This window comes from Gopherus flavomarginatus, chromosome 17 (assembly GCF_025201925.1).
Source record: "Gopherus flavomarginatus isolate rGopFla2 chromosome 17, rGopFla2.mat.asm, whole genome shotgun sequence".
In the NCBI taxonomy this organism is placed as follows: Eukaryota; Metazoa; Chordata; order Testudines; family Testudinidae; genus Gopherus; species Gopherus flavomarginatus.
In genome coordinates, this window is record NC_066633.1 from 25,030,040 (window position 1) to 25,050,277 (window position 20,238).

At 43.2% G+C, this 20,238-nt stretch overlaps 1 protein-coding gene across 7 annotated transcripts in view; it reads right to left on the reverse strand.

Moving 5' to 3' along the window:
* Positions 1-20,238, reverse strand: part of PNPLA7 (patatin like phospholipase domain containing 7) — a 415,290-nt gene that overhangs the window by 129,226 nt on the left and 265,826 nt on the right. For all 7 annotated transcript variants that reach the window (XM_050926463.1, XM_050926465.1, XM_050926462.1 and 4 more), the window contains one exon: positions 1,496-1,559. In XM_050926463.1, coding sequence (XP_050782420.1) covers positions 1,496-1,559 — 64 coding nt within the window. The remainder of the gene's footprint in view (positions 1-1,495; positions 1,560-20,238) is intronic.

Sequence of the window (20,238 nt, forward strand, 5' to 3'; positions counted from 1 at the left end):
GAGCCCAGAGAGGAAATGTTAGAGGCTATAAACAGAAGCTGGGATCACCCAAACATTTTTTAAATGGGACACGTCTAATGACTGAAAGGACTGAAATCTAACCTACTTAAATATTGTGTTGTTTTTTTTTTAAACACGGTCTTCCTAATCATTGGGGGAGGGGGGAAGCATCTGTGCCTCCACACATTGCACCTCTGCTAGAATCTCAGCTGCTCAGCTCCACTATCATCTTGGTATGGGAAAAGCCAGTCTGGAAAAAAAAAAAAGGCCAAAACAAACCTTCCTCCATCCTCCAAGTTAAATGTGAGACCCTCTTCACATGTGAATAAGAAATTAATTCCCTTAACGTTCCCACACAGCCAAAGCACCTTCCCTGAAGCCCTCTCCCCTATGCTACCTCTGAGGATGCTTTTGGTGCAGCTGGACCCTGGCCACTGCTCGTATCTAACAGTGCATGTTCCTGGGATTGTAATGTTCTCTGGGGTGCAGAACCCCAGAGCAGTGCACTTTGAATGCAATGCCACCAGAGAAGCTCTGCTCTGCAACAGGGTCTTCAAGAAGTGAAGGAGGAAGGTTGGCAGTTTTAATAGGGGACATGGAGGAGGTGGAAACCAGAGCCTCTGAGCGGGAAGGACAGACAGGAACATTTATAAAGTTTGGATCAGCATCGACAAAACTTCTAAAACCTTCAGGGTTCAGCCACAACCTTAACAAATCCAAGGCTAAGCTACTCTGCAGTCATCACAGGCTTTGCAAAGAAGCAGCACTGTTCTTCTGCTTTAATCTTGTAAACCAGCAGGGTATTGCCATTTTCAGGAATCCTGCTCTCAGAACCAAAGCTGGGCTAGAAGGTCCAGTTGTAATGAGCCTTTACCAAGGTTGCTACTGTAGAATCAGGTTAAGACCCAGGTTCCATATTCCCAGACAGGCCGGCTGGGTAAGGACATTCACAAGCAATAAGCAATACAGGAAATTAAGCTATTTGAGCAGAGAAGTTAAGTGAAAAGAAAGCCTAACACATTTGTAACTGACAAGCTTGAGAAGTTCCTCATATCTGGGTTCAGTCATGTCTCAGCTAACATTTCCAGGCTCTCTTACTCATTTATTTTCCTGCTATTTGTTCCATTAAATACACACACACTGAAGAACCGGGGTATGCCTCTACCTAACATTAATCAGACATTTCATGACATTTTTACAAATGAACGCAAAACATCCACTCATTCAAGGACTAGGATAATTAACCTGACACCTATTTCAAAAGCATATGCTTGACAAGTGAAAAATGAGAATCTGTGGAAAATAAAGTTTAAAAAAAAACAACTTAGTTCTACTTTAAAAAGGTTAATATGCTTGACTTACTTTTTGATGGGAATGTAAATATTTTAGCAAATGGTATTATATTCCTCATGCTGAGAGTATGATTTTTAGACAAGTGCATCTTGGCTCTTCCTTAGCATTGCTCAATAAGTAGTGGGTCAAGGGAAATGGGTACCTGTCTAGTGCAGCAGAACCAAGCCGCTGTTTGATATTATCACTGGTGAGCAGCAAAGCAGGACCTAAGAAAATAAAAAATTGTTATACACAAACGCCTGCAGTCTGGTTGCTGACAAGTCATTCAGAGAAAAAAGAACATACACACTACTTTATCAAAAGGCAGAATGAATCCACATTATTTCAAGATCCTAAGGGACAACAGCACTGACACAGTGGTTCTCAACCCATGGCCGGTGGGTTGCTTGTGGCCCAATCAGTGCACAGCTGCGGCCCACGTGATAGCCTCAGGGCCATACAGGTATGTGTGGATGCAGCCCACATAACACATAGAAAGCTGTATATACAGCCCACAATGGTAAATTGGTTGAGAACCACTGGACTAGAGTCAACGCAGAATAGAAGGGTTGGCTCCTGCAAACAGCTCTGACAAAGCACTTCCATAAAGCAGCAAAGAATCCTGTGGCACCTTATAGACTAACAGACGTTTTGGAGCATGAGCTTTCGTGGGTGAATACCCACTTCGTCAGATGCATCTGATGAAGTGGGTATTCACCCACGAAAGCTCATGCTCCAATACGTCTGTTAGTCTATAAGGTGCCACAGGATTCTTTGCTGCTTTTACAGATCCAGACTAACACGGCTACCCCTCTGATACTTGACACTTCCATAAAAGCACATAAAAGTTTGTTACAAGGAGGAGGGAGAAAAATTGTTCTTCTTAACCTCTGAGGATAGGACAAGAAGCAATGGGCTTAAATTGCAGCAACGGTGGTTTAGGTTGGACATTAGGAAAAACTTTCTGTCAGGGTAGTTAAGCACCAGAACAAATTGCCTACGGAGGCTGTGAGATCTCCTTCATTGTAGATTTTTAAGAGGTTAGATAAACACCTGTCAGGGATAGTTTAGATAATACTTAGTCCTGCCATGAGTGCAGGGGACTGGACTAGATGAGCTCTCAAGTTCCCTTCCAGTCCTATGATTCTATGATTCATGTTAACCTATAATGACCTCCTACTATTAACTCCCCAAGCCCCCAGAGCTTTGCTAATGCACATCAGTCCTGACTAGAGCTGATCATGAAATTTTCAACAAAACGGTTTTTTCGATCTGAAAATGCAAATTTGTCAACACAGAAACTTTTTGAAGCCATGTATCTGTTTATTTTACATTTTGAAATTTCTGGTCAAAATGAGAGAAAGAGAGAGGAGAATTTATCTCATTCAATCCAGAGATTTCAACCTGGACCTCCCATATCCCAAGTAAGTGCCCTGACCATCAACCAAGCTATTGGCTGCTCTCCATCGTCACTGGCCAACTAGCCCATGTTGTTCTAAATCAGGCTGTTTGGCCACCTAGGTCAGTCAATCTCCTCTTCTCTCAGGGGTGGAATCAAATACCCACGTTCTCCACCAGTGTGTAATGGTCTCCACTCAGGGTCTGATTGGGAAGCGTGGCCTAGTGGTCATGGCCAAAACCTCAGACTGTCAAGGGTGTTGAGGCGAGGGGAGCCTAGGCCCTTCCACTCCACCAGGCTCCAACCCAGGGCCCTTTGGGCTACCAGTAACCTGGCAACCAAGGCTAATTAAGGCTGTCCTCCCTGGGCATCTTCCTCTCGTCTCCTCCCCGGGGTCAGCTCAGTCCAAGGCCTTTGCCTGGTAGGAAGATCCAAATAAAAAAGAAACAAGAGGGAGTTGCCACTGTCCAGGGCCACAGGATACTTCCCTCTCTGCCTGTCTCTACGGAGGTTCCTCCTTTCTCTCACAGAGGGCCCCTTTGGGCAGCTGCATCAGAGCCTTTAGGTTTCACTCTGCTCTGCTGGATCTGTGGGCTGCACGTCTGCACACCTTCAGCACGGCTCGCCAACTGAGCTAATTCGCTGCCTTTTCACTCCTCCAGCAGATGGAGTATTTGCTGCAGGTGTGGAGGTGCAGGGGCTGAGCCCAAAATAAGCCCTTAAGCCCTTGTTGCTTAGTGTACACCCCATCACAGTCCCTAAGTCCATGACCTTGCACTTTTCACTATTAAATTTCAACCCATTTCTGTTACTCCAGTTTTCAAGGCCATCCAGATTGTCTTACATAACAGTCTGGTACTCCTCCATATTGGCAATACCCCTTCCAATTTTGTGTCATCTGCCAATTTTATTAATACACTCCCACTTTTTGTGCCAAAGTCACTACAAAAATGTTAAATAAGATGGGTCTCAAGGCCAATCTTTGAGGAACTCCAATAGTAACCTTCCTTCAGCCTGACAGTTCACCTTTCAGTGTGACAGTGATTTTTGTGACATGAACAAAAATGTTCACCAGGTATGCGGATTAAAAGCATCGAACACCTTTCTCAGTTGTGGAAGCCCTGGTTTCTAAGAATGACAAGCTAAATCATCAAACCATTGAACCACCTATTCCGATAAGATGGGCACTGGGGGCCCCCCTCCACAGGCATTGGGGCCTCCCTTCTTCAGATGGAATTCTAAAGATTTCCATAAGCATTTTCTCTGTTCAAATCCCCCACAAGGCTTTATTTCCAAGTCACCATCCTCCAAGCACAAAAAGACAGCAATGGGCAGTCCTTCACCATATTTCAGTGTTGCGCCTAAATTGGACTATTGGGTTATAATTAAGATCTCGCACGCAGACAGTAGAACAACACCATTATGCCACTGAAGCAACATTTCAATGCACATAATGAATAAGATTTTTTTCTTGCTGCCATTTGATTCAATATTTTTATTAGCGGCTCTGTTTTATTAGTTGCAATAAATGTTGTAGGTGACGTTTTCCCACCAGAATAACTGCGCCAACACACACAAGATACGAGCGAAATTCAATGAATTACTCTCATGCTGAAAAGAAAGGTCCTCTCACATAGTAAAAGAGACAATTGTTAATATTTAGAAAAACATGAAATAAAAATCCCACTCCACTAACATTTTCCCATGGTAAGAACTCATTTTATTGTTAATGTAAGAACAGAATCGATTAAAAATTATATGCTATTTCTTAATGCATTAAAAAGCAGTATTGTTTAGTGCACTGAGCAAGGCGCTGGAAACCAAGTACCGATGAGTTTAATTCTGGTTATGTCATAACTTGTTATATGGCCTTAGATGAATCACACAATTTCTCTATGTAACCCACAGAAACCACATGATGGTAAGAAAATGTTACAATTACATAGCTAGACACTGAAAAGATGGGAAATGACAAGGACAAAGTGGCATGCACCTCCTTAATACTGCCTCTTTACGCTTTAATTACGCATGATTAAGGCCCTACCAAATTCATGGTCCATTTTGGTCAATTTCATGGTCAGAGGATTTAAAAAATCATAAATTTCATGATTTCAGCTACTTAAAGCTGAAATGTCATGGTGGTGTAATTGTAGGGGTCCTGACCCCAAAAGGAGTTGTGGGGGGTCAGATTATTGTAGGGAGAGGTTGTGGTACTGCTACCCTTACTTCTGCTCTGCTGCTTTCAGAGCTGGGCTCTGAAGGCAGAGCTGCTGCCAGCAGCAGCACAAAAGTAAGGATGGCATGGTGTGGTATTGGCACCCTTCCACACTGCTGCCTGCAGAACTGGGCAGTCAGTCAGCCGCTGCCACTCTCCGGCTGTCCAGCTCTGAAGGCAGTAGCCCAGAAGGAAGGATGACATGGTATGGGACTGCCACCCTTACTTCTGTGCTGCAGCTGGCAGCGCACTGCCTTCTGAGCTGGGTGTCCGGCCAACAGCTGGCGCTCTCCAGCCACTGAGATCTAAAGGCAGCGCAGAAGTTAGGGTGGCAATAGTATGAGCCCCCTAAAATAAACCTTGTGACCCCCTGCAACTCTCTTTTGGGTCAGGACCCCCAATTTGAGAAATGCTGATCTCCCCTGTGAAATCTGGATACTATAGGGTAAAAGTTAAGGAGTATGGGATGGATGAATGGACTATAAGGTGGATGGAAAGCTGGCTAGATCATCCGGCTCAACAGGTAGTGATCAATGGCTCCATGTCTAGTTGGCAGTCGGTTTCAAGTGGAGTGCCCCAAGGGTCGGTCCTGGGGCTGGTTTTGTTCAATATCTTCATTAATGATCTGAAGGATGGCATGGACTGCACTCTCAGCAAGTTTGCAGATGACACTAAACTGGGAGGAGTGGCAGATACGCTGGAGGGTAGGGATAGGAAACAGAGGGACCTAGACAAATTAGAGGATTGGGCCAAAAGAAACCTGATGAGGTTCAACAAGGACAAGTGCAGAGTCCTGCACTTAGGACGGAAGAATCCCTTTCACTGTTACAGACTAGGGACTGAATGGCTAGGAAGCAGTTCTGCAGAAAAGGACCAAGGGGTTATAGTGGACGAGAAGCTGGATATGAGTCAACGGTGTGTCCCTGTTGCCAAGAAGCTTAACGGCATTTTGGGCTGTATAAGTAGGGGCACTGCCAGCAGATCGAGGGACGTGATCATTCCCCTCTATTCGACACTGGTCAGGTCTCCTCCGGAGTACTGTGCCCAGTTTTGAGCCCCACACTACAAGAAGGATGTGGAAAAATTGGAAAGAGTCCAGCGGAGGGCAACAACAATGATTAGGGGGCTGGAGCACATGACTTATGAGGAGAGGCTGAGGGAACTGGGATTGTTTAGTCTGCAGAAAAGAAAAATGAGGGGGGATTTGATAGCTGCTTTCAACTGCCTGAAAGGGGTTCCAGAGACGATGGATCTAGACTATTCTCAGTGGCAGCAGATGACGGAACACGGAGTAATGGTCTCAAGTTGCAGTGGGGGAGGTTTAGGTTGGATATTAAGAAAAACTTTTTCACTAGGAGGGTGGTGAAGCACTGGAATGGGTTACCTAGGGAGGTGGTGGAATCTCCTTCCTTAGAGGTTTTTAAGGTTAGGCTTGACAAAGCCCTGGCTGGGATGATTTAGTTGGGAATTGGTCCTGCTTTGAGCAGGGGGTTAGACTAGATGACCTCCTGAAGTCCCTTCCAACTCTGATATTCTATGATTCTATGATAGCATACAAAACACCAGATTTCACAGTGGGAGATCAGATTTTATTATTGTTTACATTACAGTGAACCTCACAACAGGGTTCCAATGTGCCAAAGTACTAGGGGTTGGCATTTGAATAGTCCAAAACTAAGTGGTCAATCGTCTAGTCAAAATATTGTCAAAATGGTCAAATATTTTAAAGCGTTAATTTATTCGAACACTATCAAAAAAAAAAGTAAGACTTTATGGCCTCCAGTAGGCTTAGCCTTAGACAGATTATTATTAGGGCTGTCGATTAATCACAGTTAACTCACGCGATTAACTCAAAAAAATTAATTGAGATTAAAAAAATTAATTGCAATAAATCGCAGGTTTAACCACACTGTTAAACAATATAAGACCAATTGGAATGTATTAAATATTTTGGATGTTTTTCTGTATTTTCAAATATATTGATTTCACTTACAACATAGAATACAAAGTGTACAGAGCTCACTTTATATTATTTTTATTACAAATATTTGCACTGTAAAAATGATAAACAAAAGAAACTTCAAAAGTTTTTTTTCTCTTGCTGATGATAGCTCATCTCAATTGATTAGACTCCTCCTGTTGGTATGCATACTTCCACCTTTTCATGTTCTCTATATGTATAAATATCTCCTGTCTGTGTGTTCCATTCTACGCATCCGAAGAAGTGAGCTGTAGCCCACGAAAGCTTATGCTGAAATAAATGTATCAGAGGGGTAGCCATGTTAGTCTGGATCTGTAAAAGCAGCAAAGAGTCCTGTGGCACGTTATAGACTAACAGACGTTTTGGAGTATGAGCTTTCGTGGGTGAATACCCACTTCTTCAGATGCATGTAGTGGGATTTTGTAGGTGTTGGTCTCTTGTCTGTGGGGTTAGAGCAGATGCAGTTGTACCTCAGTGCTTGGCTGTAGACAATGGATCGTGTGATGTGCCCGGGATGGAAGCTGGAGGCATGAAGGTAGGCATAGTGGTCAGTAGGTTTTTAGTATAGGGTGGTGGTAATGTGGCCATCATTTATTTGCACCGTGGTGTCTAGGAAGTGGACTTCCCATGTAGATTGGTCCAGGCTGAGGTTGATGGTGGGGTGGAAGCTGTTGAAATCGTGGTGGAATTTTTCCAGAGTCTCCTTCCCATGGGTCCAGATGATGAAGATGTCATCAATGTAGCATAGGCAGAGAAGAGGCGTGAGTGGATAAGAGCTGAGGAAGCGTTGTTCCAGGTCGGCCATAAAAATATTGGCATACTGTGGGTCCATGCGGGTGCCCATAGTGGTGCCACTGATCTGGAGATATATATTGTCATCAAATTTGAAATAGTTGTGTGTGAGGATAAAGGCACAGAGCTCAGCAGCCAGTTGTGCTGTAGCATCATCAGGGATACTGTTCCTGACAGCTTGTATTCCATCTGTGTGTGGGATGTTTGTGTAGAGAGCCTCTACATCCATGGTGGCTAGGATGGTGTTTTCTGGAAGGTCACCAATGCATTGTAGTTTCCTCAGGAAATCAGTGGTGTCACGGAGATAGCTGGGAGTGCTGGTGGCATAGGGTCTGAGTAGAGAGTCCACATATCCAGACAGTCCTTCAGTGAGAGTGCCAATGCCCGAGATGATGGGGCGTCCAGGATTTCCGGGTTTGTGGATCTTGGGTAGTAGATAGAATAACCCAGATCGGGGCTCTAAGGGTATGTTGATCTGTTCCGGTGTTAGCCACTACATGCATCTGACGAAGTGGGTATTCACCCACGAAAGCTCATGCTCCAAAACATCTGTTAGTCTATAAGGTGCCTCAGGACCCTTTGCTGCTGAAATAAATGTGTTAGTGTCTAAGGTGCCACAAGTACTGCTGTTCTTTTTGTGGATAAAGAGTAACATGGCTGCTACTCTGATAACTGCAGTATGTAACCTATTGCTTAAATCAGCCTCTGTACCAGATAATTGGAGGACAGCTAATATGATGCAAAGTTTTTAAAGGCTCCAGAGACAATTCTAGCAATTAGAGGCTGGTAAGCCTAACTTCAATACCTGGCAAATTGGTTGAAACTATACTAAAGAACAGATACATAGATTAACACAATTCTTTGGGGAAAAGTCAACATGGTTTTTGTAAAGGGAAATCATGTTTCACCAATCTATTACAATTCTTTGAGGGTGGTAACAAGCATGACGACAAGGGTGATCCAGTGGATACAGTGTAATTGGACTTTCAGAGAGCCTTTGACAAGGATCCACAGCTAAGACTCCCCGACTGCAACTTCAGACCATTACTCCTTGTTCTATCATCTGGCACTACTGAGAACAGTCTAGATCCATCCTCTTTGGAACCCCCTTTCAGATAGTTGAAAGCAGCTATCATTCTTCTCTTCTGCTGCTTAAATAATCCCAGTTCCCTCAGCCTCTCCTAAGTCACGTGTTCCAGCCTGCTAATCATTTTTGTTGCCCTCTGCTGGACTCCTTCCAATTTTTCCACATCCTTCTTGTAGTGTGGGGCCCAAAACTGGACGCAGTACTCCAGATGAGGCCTCACCAATGCTGAATAGAGGGGAATGATCACGCCCCTCGATCTGCTGGCAATATTCCTACTTATATAGCCCAAAATGCTGTTAGCCTTGCTGGCAACAAGGGCATACTGTTGGCTCATATCCAACAGTAACCATAAGCCCTCGTCCACCGTAACCCCTATGTCCTTTTCTGCAGAACTACTGCCTAGCCACTTGGTCCCTAGTCTGTAACTGTGCATGGGATTCTTCCTTCCTGGTTGAACCTCATCAGATTTCTTTTGGCCCAATCCTCTAATTCAGGGGTAGGCGTGCCAAAGGCAGCATACCAGCCGATTTTCCGTGGCACTCACACTGCCCGGGTCCTAGCCACCGGTCTGGAGAGCTCTGCATTTTAATTTAATTTTAAATGAAGCTTGTTTAACATTTTAAAACCCTTATTTACTTTACATACAACAATAGTGTAGACTTATAGAAAGAGACCTTCTAAAAACATTAAAATGTATTACCGGCACATGAAACCTTAAATTATTGTGAATAAATGAGGACTCGTCACACCACTTCTGAAAGGTTGCCGACCCCTGCTCTGATTTGTCTGGGTCCCTCAGTATCATATCTCTACGCTCCAGTGTATCTGCCACTCCTCCCAGTTTAGTGTAATCTGCAAACTTGATGAGGGTGCAATCCACACCATCTTCCAGATCATTAATGAAGACACTGAACAAAACTGGCCCTAGGACCGACGCTTGGGGCACTCCGCTTGATACCGGCTGCCAACTAGATAAGGAGCCATTGATCATTACCTGTTGAGCCCGACGATCTAGCCAGCTTTCTATTCACCTTATAGTCCATTCATCCAATCCATACTTCTTTAACTTGCCGGCAAGAATACTGTGGGAGACGGTATCAAAGCTTTGCTAAAGTCAAGGAATAACACATCCACTGCTTTCCCTTCATCCACAGAGCCAGTTATCTCCTCATAAAAGGCAATTAGGTTAGTCAGGCATGCTTTGCCCTTGGTGAATCCTTGCTGACTGTTCCTGATCACTTTCCTCACCTCAAAATGCTTCAAAATGGATTCTTTGAGGACCTGCTCCATGATTTTTCCAGGGACTGAGATGAGGCTGACTGGATCCTCCTCATTCCCTTTTTTAAAGATGAGCACTAAATAAGCCTTTTTCCAGTCATCCAGGACCTCCCCGGATCGCCATCCGTTTTCAAAGATAATGGACAATGGCTCTGCAATCACATCCACCAACTCCTTTAGCACCCTTGGATGCAGCACATCCGGCCCCATGGACATGTGCTCATCCAGCTTTTCTAAATAGCCCTGAACCAATTCTTTCTCCACAGAGGGCTGGTCACCTCCTCCCCATACTGTGCTGCCCAGTGCAGCAGTCTGGGAGCTGACTTGGTTTGTGAAGACAGAGGCAAAAAGAGCATTGAGTACATTAGCTTTTTTCACATTCTCGGTCACTAGGTTGCCTCCCCCATTCAGTAAGGGGCCCACACTTTCCCTGTCCACCTTCTTGTAGTTAACATATCTGTAGAAATCCTTCTTGTTACTCTTCACATCCCTTGACAGCTGCAACTCCGAGTGTGATTTGGCCTTCCTGATTACACTCCTGCATGCCTGAGCAATATTTTTATAGTCCTCCCTAGTCTTTTGTCCAATCTTCCATTTCTTGTAAGTTTCTTTTTTGTGTTTAATATCAGCAAGGATTTCACTGTTAAGCCAAGCTGGTCACCTGCCATATTTACTATTCTTTCTACACATCGGAATGGTTTGTTCCTGCAACCTCAATAAGGATTCTTTAAAATACAGGCAACTCTCCTGGACTCCTTTCCCCTCATGTTATTTTCCCAGGGGATCCTGCCTGACATATCCCTGAGGGAGTCAAAGTCTGCTTTTCGGAAGTCCAGGGTTAGTATTCTGCTGCTCTCCTTTCTTCCTTGTGTCAGGATCCTGAACTCGACCATCTCGAGATGACTAAGGGAAGATATGATAGAGGTCTGTAAAATCATGAATAGTCTGGAGAAAGTGAATAAGGAAGTGTTATTTACTCATTCACATAACACAATAAGTATGGACCACCCAATTAAATTAATATGGATTTTAATTAAAGCATGTCTAAAACCAACTCTTGATTCAGAAACAGTAAGTACTCTCACTGGGGACTAAAAAAATCCCCCTAATTAGCTTTATCAACTTCTGTCATAACAAGATGTACTGAACATAGTGGCTTTTACTTTATACAAATGTGTTGGATAGTATATGCTCTCTCTTTAAATATCACAAAGATAGTATAAACTGTCAAGCTCTCTTCTGATGATTAACTGACCATGGAATTTTCATTTGTTCTACTTTAATGCATTTTCTCCACTAATGAAAGTAGAATACATTATAATTAAAAAATAAAGGTTTTAAACAAATATGCAATAAGATTAATTTTAGGTCTCATGATTTTGCACCTGAGAAATTATCTTATTGATACTAAAAAAGGGTTTACTGAAGAGAAACTAAGGCAAGTGTCACAAATACACACACAAAGGAGATAAAATAAAGATAGTGCCTCTAATTCTAAGAGCTGGCTGCAAGGTCACTCCACCTAGAAAAATACAGGCCACAGAATAACACTGCATTGGACAGAGTGCATATAGAGAAAGGAGACTATGTAATGGTTAAGATGGGCTTTGTCTCACTAAAATTTGGAAATGACCTACCAGAAGGCTGCAAGATTATGAAAGAGATTGATGAAGCTGATAAACAAAACACTTAATACTACAGTAAAAGCAGCAAAGAATCCTGTGGCACCTTATAGTTTATAAGGTGCCACAGGATTCTTTGCTGCTTTTACAGATCCAGACTAACAGGGCTACCCCTCTGATACTTAATACTACAGTGAGGTCCAAATATTAGAGGGTTCTGCACAACAGAATAAACTTTTCACTTATCCAGGGACAAGACTTTTCACCAAGGAAAATTACATTTAGATTGAAATACTGAGGGGGAAGAGGGGAAACTCAGGCAGAACTATTCCATGCAAGCAGAGTAAACACTGGAATAAGTTATAGAGAAAGGAGTTCCAAAGAACCCCCAGCTGCATTACTGGAGTTTTGAGGGGATGACTTTTAAAAAACAGAGATGGATTGCTGTCATAAACAGGTAAGTAAGAGTTAATAGAAGTAATTCATATCTCTTTTGCCTGGAAAGGGTTAACAAGATTAGTGAGCCTGGCTGTCACCTGACCAGAGGACCAATCAGGGGACAGGATACTTTCAAATCTTGAGGGAGGGAAGTTTTTGTGTGTGCTGTTAGTGTTTGGTTGTTGTTCTCTCTGGGTTCTGAGAGTGACCAGACGTGCAACCAGGTTTCTCTCCAATCTCCCTGATACAGGTTCTTATAGATTCAAAATAGTAAGTACTAGGTAGATAAGGTGAGTTAGGCTTTTGTTTGTTTTCTTTATTTGCAAATGTGTATTTGGCTGGAAGGAGTTCAAATTTGTATTTTCCTGAAAGGATTTTAATTTGTACTTGTATTCTTAGGCTGGGAGGGTATCCCCAGTGTCTATAGCTGAAAGACTCTGTAATATATTCCATCTTAAATTTACAAAGATAATTTTTACTGTTTTTTCTTTCGTTAATTAAAAGTTTTTCTTGTTCAAGAACCTGATTTTTTTTTATTCTGGTGAGACCACAGGGGACTGGGTCTGGATCCACCAGGGAATTGGTGGGGAGAAAGGAGGGAAGGGGGGGAGAGAGGTTAATTTTCTCTCTGTGTTAGGATTACTGTCTCTCTCAGGGAGAGTCTGGGAGGGGGAGAGAGGAGGAGGGGGGAGGGTGAATTTTCCTCTCTGTTTTAAGATTCAAGAAGTTTGAATCACAGAGATTTTCCAGGGTAGACCCAAGGAGGGGAAGCCTGAGAGAGGCAACGGTGAGAGAAAGGGTTTACTTTCCTTGTGTTAAGATCCAGAGGGTCTGGGTCTTGGGGGTTCCCGGGCAAGGTTTTTGGGGGGACCAGAGTGTACCAGGCACTGGAATTCCTGGTTGGTGGCAGCGTTACAAGTACTAAGCTGGTAATTGAGCTTAGAGGAATTCATGCTGGTACCCCATCTTTTGGACGCTAAGGTTCAGAGTGGGGAATTATACCATGACAATTACATTCTCTCTTTTAAAAAGCAGAGAGGGATTTGCGTCCATTGCCAAATCCTGGAAAATGGTAGGTATGATAAATGAAGCGGGGGGATCGGTGAGAGCTCCCTTTTATGGACATTCAGCCAGCCAGTTAGCTATAAAGTCCCTCTTGGTGGCTGCTTGCTTTACCTGTAAAGTTTACCATGTAAAGTGGGCACCTGACGAAAAGAGCCAACAGGAAGGCTAGAAATTTTAAAAATTGGGCAAAAAGCTTTCCCTTTGTGTTCTGTGGTTATTCTCCGGAGAGGGAGAAACAGAGCAAAGTCAGGGCTATGACTATGCTGTAAAAAGCTTTTTTCCAGGTATGGACATCATCAGATTATACCTAGGACTACCAAATATGTAAGTAGATTTGGAAATGTCTAGGAAGATGCAATTAGGGTTTGTTTTTTTTATTTTATTTTCTATAAGGCTTGTGGACTCCTCTGTGCTATCTCCAGATGCTTTTGTTTTCTTGTAACCTTTAAGATGAACCCCCAAGAAAGCTAATTTGGGTGCTTAAATTTTAGAATTGCTCTTTTAGAATCCAGCAAAAGCCTAAGCTCCAGATGTCTTTTCTTTCTTTTTGTTTTTAATAAAATTTACCTTTTTAAAGAACAGAATTGGATTTTTGGTGTCCTAAGAGATCTGTGCCCATGTTGTTAAATTAGCTGGTGTCAACAGCTAATTTCCTTTGTTTTCTTTCTCAGTTTTTCCTTGGGGGCAGGGGGGGGGGGTGACAGGACTTGAGAGTACCCCACAGGAAGGAATTCCCAAGTGTACCTTCCTGGGATCCAAAAAAGAGGGCTGCATTTGGTGGTGGCAGCGATTACCAAGCCAAGGTCAGAGAAAAGCTGTGACCTTGGGAGTTTAATGCAAGCCTGGAGTGGCAAGTATTCATTTTTTAAATCCTTGCAGGCCCCCACCTTCTGCACTCAGAGTGCCAGAGTGGGGAATCAGCCTTGACAGCGGGAGAGCCCATTTCAATTTCTGCCATTAGTGACAGTCCAATTCCTTCCTTGAGCAACTATTAATGTTGTGACTGACCTCAGCCTGGAATGAGGGTAAATTTTGTATCAACCAGGCAAGGTACCAACAAGCTTCAACAGGACTTTATTTTTTACAGTGGAAACCGCTTTACCAAGCTGCAACTGCACCCTCTGTAACTCTCACTCAGCCTCCTCAACTCCTCCACCCCCCTTTCTGTTTCCTGTCCTTTCAGACTCCCAACAGACAGTGCTCCCAGTTCTAATAATTACAAGAACATCTAAACACCACATTCCCTCCTCTCTTAAGAAACTCTCCCAATTAAAATAAACATTGTTGTTTTAACCACAGGAACAAATAGGAAACAAGACACTATATTATTGCCAGAAATATTACACTGGAAACACTGTAGATACTACATAACATAGTCTTTAGTCCAGACAAGTGGTCATCTGTGTCTGACAGGCCACCTCTCAAAAAGCCCCAGTTCCAGTGCAATGTCTTGTTGTGTTGGTTCTACGGTGAAGTCATCCAATGCAGATGGGTGTTGGCATAATCTCCTCTTGGTGCACAGGCAGGTGCAAGATAAGAAGCATTCCATACCCGCCCATAAGAAAGTTGATAAGTGTAAGGTCCCTTCTTCTCTATGATTTTAAGAGGAGCTGTGAATTTATGGTCTCCTTTGCGTAAAATTCCAGATTTTCGTATTCTAACAAAAGGAACCACACTCAAACTTTGGTTCCTTTAGCACCTCGTCACTTGTCTGTGAAAGCCTTATACTTTGCTTGGTTCTGTTCAACAGTTTTTCTCACATCATCCTCGTTCGGGGCCTCAGGCCGTGCCTTTAACAATCCAGCAATTTTCAGTTTAGTATTCATCTGTTTCCCATGCAGTAACTCTGTGGGTGATCTTTGTGTTGTGGCATGTCATGTAGCTCGGTATGCTTGCAAGAAATCAGTAGTGAAGCGTATCCACAATTGCCCTTCCAGTTCAGCTGTTTGCAAACTCTCTTTCAAACTTCTGTTAAACCATTCGATTTCCCCATTGGCTTCAGGGTAATATAGGGATGACCTTCTGTGTAAAATGTTCCTCTCTGCTACAAAGGTTTCAAACTCCAGGAAGTAAATAGACTACCATTATCAGAAACCAGTTCTTTGAGGTTACCTTCCCTGCTAAAAACTAAAGAGAGGAACTTAATTACTGTAGCAGAAGAGATTTGTGATGTAAACACTACCTCAGGCCATTTACTGAAATAGTTTATTAAAGTGATGGCATAACGACAGTCAATTGGAGCAGTATCAAAGGGTACTACAATGTCAATCGCCACTTTTTCCCATGCGATTCATGAAGAGGAACAGGCTGTAATGGAGGGGTACATGTCACTGCTGTCTTATCATGCATTTGGCAAGTGACACAGGATTTTATGAGTCCCTTGGCCTGTGCCACTTTCAGCAGCTCCCATTGGCCCGGAGCAGCGATCAGCCGCACCTGCGGATGGAGCAGATAAACACATCAGCCCTGTCTGGCAGGGGCTTTCCCTACACAAGCGGAGACCCCTGTTAGAGAAACCCTGAGTTTGAGAGTCCATCCCTGGCCACCAATACAGATCCCATAGTCGTTGTTTGGTTCTGACAATTCCTTAATGAGTATCGTGTGCCAGGTGTATGAGTTTTGACTGTAATTCTGCTGGAACAAGTAGCCGGTGTGTACCTCACAGCACACAGCCATTGAGCAAAGAAAGTTCATCCCGATCTCTAAAATAAGGCAACAAAACTGGGTCAAGGTTTTTAGGGTTACTGGGCCATCTCTGTGTCAGAAATTCCCGTCGTTTTTCTTGAATTGGACATGCTGAACAAGCAGCTTGAAATTGTTCTCTTGTAACTGCAGTAAGAGTGCTTGTAATAACTGCAACTACTACATCCTCATCCTCCGGTGGACCATCTGGTGAAGGCAAAGGCAGGCAAGAAAGGCAATCAGCTACCACGTTTCTGTTTCCAGGCTTATATTCCAAGTCATAATTGAAAGAGAGTAGTCTCGCAGACCATCTAGCAATCTGATATCCTGCTCTTCCCAGTCCTTTTGTGGTGAGCAACGTTGTCAAAGGGCTGTGGGCTGTGCACAACTTGAACGTATGGCCCCACAGGTAAGTTCTCCATTTTTCAGTAGCCCAGACACAAGCAAGTGCTTCTTTTTTGACTGTAGAATATTTTCTCTCAGCATTACTCAGTGTCCTTGAAGCAAATGCAACAGTTCTCTTTGTGTTGTCCTCACGAAGTTGTGTGAGGACAGCCCCAAGTTCATAATCAGAAGCATCAGTAGTTACAATTGTGGACAATGGGGGACTGAATAGTGCAAGTACTGGACTATGTACAATCAAGTCTTTCACCGTTTTGAAACTAGCTTGTGCATACGTTGTCCACACTAAGGCTGAACTTCTCCGTAGTAATTCTCGTAACAGTTCAATGACAGAAGCATAATTGGGAATGAATTTTTGCATACCAGGAGGTAAGACCCAAGAAGGAACATAAGCTTTGCAAATCTGTTGGAGGAGGAGCATTTGAAATTGCCAGGATATGATCTGGATCAGGTTTTAGTCCAGCCTGTGAAATTGTATGCCCCAGAAAGGAGAGTTTGGTTTTGTCTAAAATTGCATTTGGACTTATTGAGCTTGAGGCCTGCTTTGCTGATGCAGTTTAGTACAGACTGCAGGTTATTGTCATGCTCCTCAGTAGTATTTCCAAACACGATAATATCATCCAAATAGCACTGAACTCCATGTTGCTTCTTCAGAAACAACGACATCATTTTTTGGAAGGCACTTGGGGCTGATGTGAGACCATATGGAATATATTTAAAACGAAATAGTCCCTCGTGTAACAAATGCTGTGAGGTCTCTGCTGTCTTCATGCAACATAACCTGGTGGTATGCGTTCTGCAAATCAATAGTAGAAAACATCTTTGCTCCATGGAGTTCTGCAAATACTTCTTCTATGTGAGGAAGAGGATGGCTGTCAATCACAATAGCTTTATTTGGCTCCCTTAAGTCCAAACAAAAGGGGAATGCCTCCACCCTTCTTCTGCGTCACCACTATATGTGAAACCTATTCCGAGGAGTTAGTCTCTTCAATAATGCCATTTTGAACAAGTTTTCTAAGTTCCTCTGAAACAGCTTCCCTGACTGCAAATGGTAAGTGCCATAATTTCTGTCGTACAGGCATCATGCTATTCTTCATTTTAACTTTATGCAGAAAACCATAAGCACAGCCGAGTTACTCCTCAACCCTGTTGGGTCCCAGCTGAAAAACGTGTGTGTACCGCAAGAGTACTTTGCTAAGGAAGATCAATTTGTCCATTAATTACCCTGAGATTTAAAGCAGCCAGTAAATCTCTGCCAAGGCTAGGAGTGCCTTTGTGGACAACGTAGAATCTGAAATTACACAGCAATCACCAAAAATAACTCTTGCTGGCAGGCAGCCATGTACTGGAATATGGCTTTTCAAACAGCACAGCAACTGAAGTTTGGGTTTAGTAAGAGGCACATCTTTAAAGTAATGCAAATAAATGGAATCAGATAGTATAGATACTGCTGAGCCAGTGTCCAACATTAGCTGAATAGAGTGCGATTTGCCCGAGGATATGGCAGAAACGTTTACAGTGCACTTTATCTGTTCTGGAATATGTGCAGTAGTGATTTTGTTCACACTCAGCACAGTAACATCTGGTATTGTAACTGCATGCACCTGTTGATTGAACTGGCCACTGCGACATACTTTAGCAAAATGCCTAATCTGTTTGCAAAGATTGCACTGAACTACTTTTGCTGCAGATCCTGTGTAGCTGACAAGATGTTGTGGGGATCCACAGTGAAAGCATGCTTTTACTGTATTTTGCATTTGCTGATTCAGTAGCTTTTTATTAGTTTTCCTCTTGCAATTGTTTGTCTGCAGCGATAGTGAACTTTTGTCACAGTGTGGACTATGCCTCCTGTATCTTTGCTCATTATTTTGGCTTCAGCTGTAGCTGACTCAATCTGAGTAGCAATGGTTATTGCTTTTTCTAGTGTAAGGTGTGGTTCTAGAAGTAAGCATTCTCTTATACGAAGCATGGTTGTTTTCTCAATGAGCTGGTCTCTAATCGTCTCATCTACCATATTCCCAAAGTCACAAGTTACAATCAGACTCCGCAGGGAAGCAATATACTGCATTATAGTCTCCCCTGGTTTCTGCTCACGCTGGCAAAATCTGTAGCAATTAGCTACTACATTCACTTTTGGCACAAAAAAGTTCTTTAATGCAGTGAGTGCAGTCTCATATTTATCATCTGCAAGGGGAAAAGTGTAAAATATATGCTGCCCTTCTGCTCCAAGGCAGTGGATTAGCAGAACACGTTTTCTTACTGCAGAAATCTCTGTACCACTGATTGCAAGCAGATAAGTCTCAAACATATGGATCCGGACAGTAAAAGCAATTGGGGGCTCACCCGGGCTTTGCAGAGAGGGTGCAGGTGGATTCAGAGGCAGAAGATCCATCCTCGTTGCCAAATGAGGACTTTATTTTTTACAGTGGAAACCTCTTTACCAAGCTGCAGCTGCACCCTCTAACTTTTACTCAGCCTCCTCAACTCCTCCCCCCTCCTTCCTGTTTCCTGCCCTTTCAGACTCGGAACAGCCAGAGCTCCCAGCTCTAATAATTACAAGCACATCTAAACACCACTGTAAGGTACTCCTCACAACTGACAATGGCTACAACTGCTGACATGCTGTGACTGCAGACTATTACGTTAATCATGACCATCCTAGTCTGTTACCTTGTGTTCCCTTCATTTAAACTCTTTGGGACAGAGACTTTTTGTTGTATGTACATACAGCAACTAGTACAATGGTTATAATAATGCCTTATTAGGGCTCAAGGCTCTACTACAATGCAAGTATCAAATTAATAACAATTATTATAGAACTAAAGCAGTTTTATAAGTGATCTGCAGAATGTGATCAGTTAAAAACATTGGGGCTACTCCTCACTGCCCCCTCGCCCCCGACACCTCTCCGACAGAACGCCTCCATCTCAGGCAAAGAGTGAGAAGTTCCACTTCATTCATAGTTGCATAGAACCCTGGGTCCGGCACCCAGTGATTTAATCAATGCATCATTCATAATGCAACACCTGGAGTTCTTCGTTCCTCTGAAACAGTGGTGGAACCACCAAGGTGGCTTCCAAGCTATAATTTGCTGCGGAGAACTCCTTCTTGGGTGCTGGCTGGTGACTCTTGCCCACATGCTCAGGGTTTAGCTGATCGCCATATTTGGGGTCGGGAAGGAATTTTCCTCCAGGGCGGATTGGCAGGTGCCCTGGAGGTTTTTCGCCTTCCCCTGCAGCGTGGGGCACGGGTCGCTTGCTGGTGGTGTCTCTGCAGCTTGAGGTCTTCAAACCATTTTTGAGGATTTCAAAAACTCGGTCCTGGGATAGGGGTTGTATAAAATTGGATGGGTGGGGTTCTGTGGCCTGCCTTGTGCAGGAGGTCAGACTAGATGATCAGATTGGTCCCTTCTGACCTATGAGTCTATGACTCTATTTGCAATCAGCTATTGTGTTAAAAAGAGACATGGTTGGGTTTTTTTTGACCAAATAAGTGAAACTGATGAACAGCATCAAATCTATACAAAGGAACCATATGTCACAGATACCAAATGAGCCTGTTCTCACCTGTGTGGGAATTTCCCTACGCTTTCAATGTAACATTACATAACAATTCACCATCAGAAGCCTAATTCAACAGCCCAACAGTTACCTAACTTCTTTCAGAATTTGCTTACATCTCCAATCTGTTCCCATTTTAACAGCAGAGCTTCAGCCTATTGAGAGTAGCTGCTGTTTACTTACCTTCCTAGTTTTGATTAAGAGAGAGAATAAGAAAAAGCAATTTAGACAAATGTGCAATGGTGATTATTCCAAAGAATTTCAAGCATGCCAGAATAAATCAGCACAATTACTGTAAAAATATCTAAGTATAATTTAAAAGGGATGATGTCAAGTTATCAATCTTACTTTAAAAAAACCCTTTCATGTACTATGTTGTTAGTAA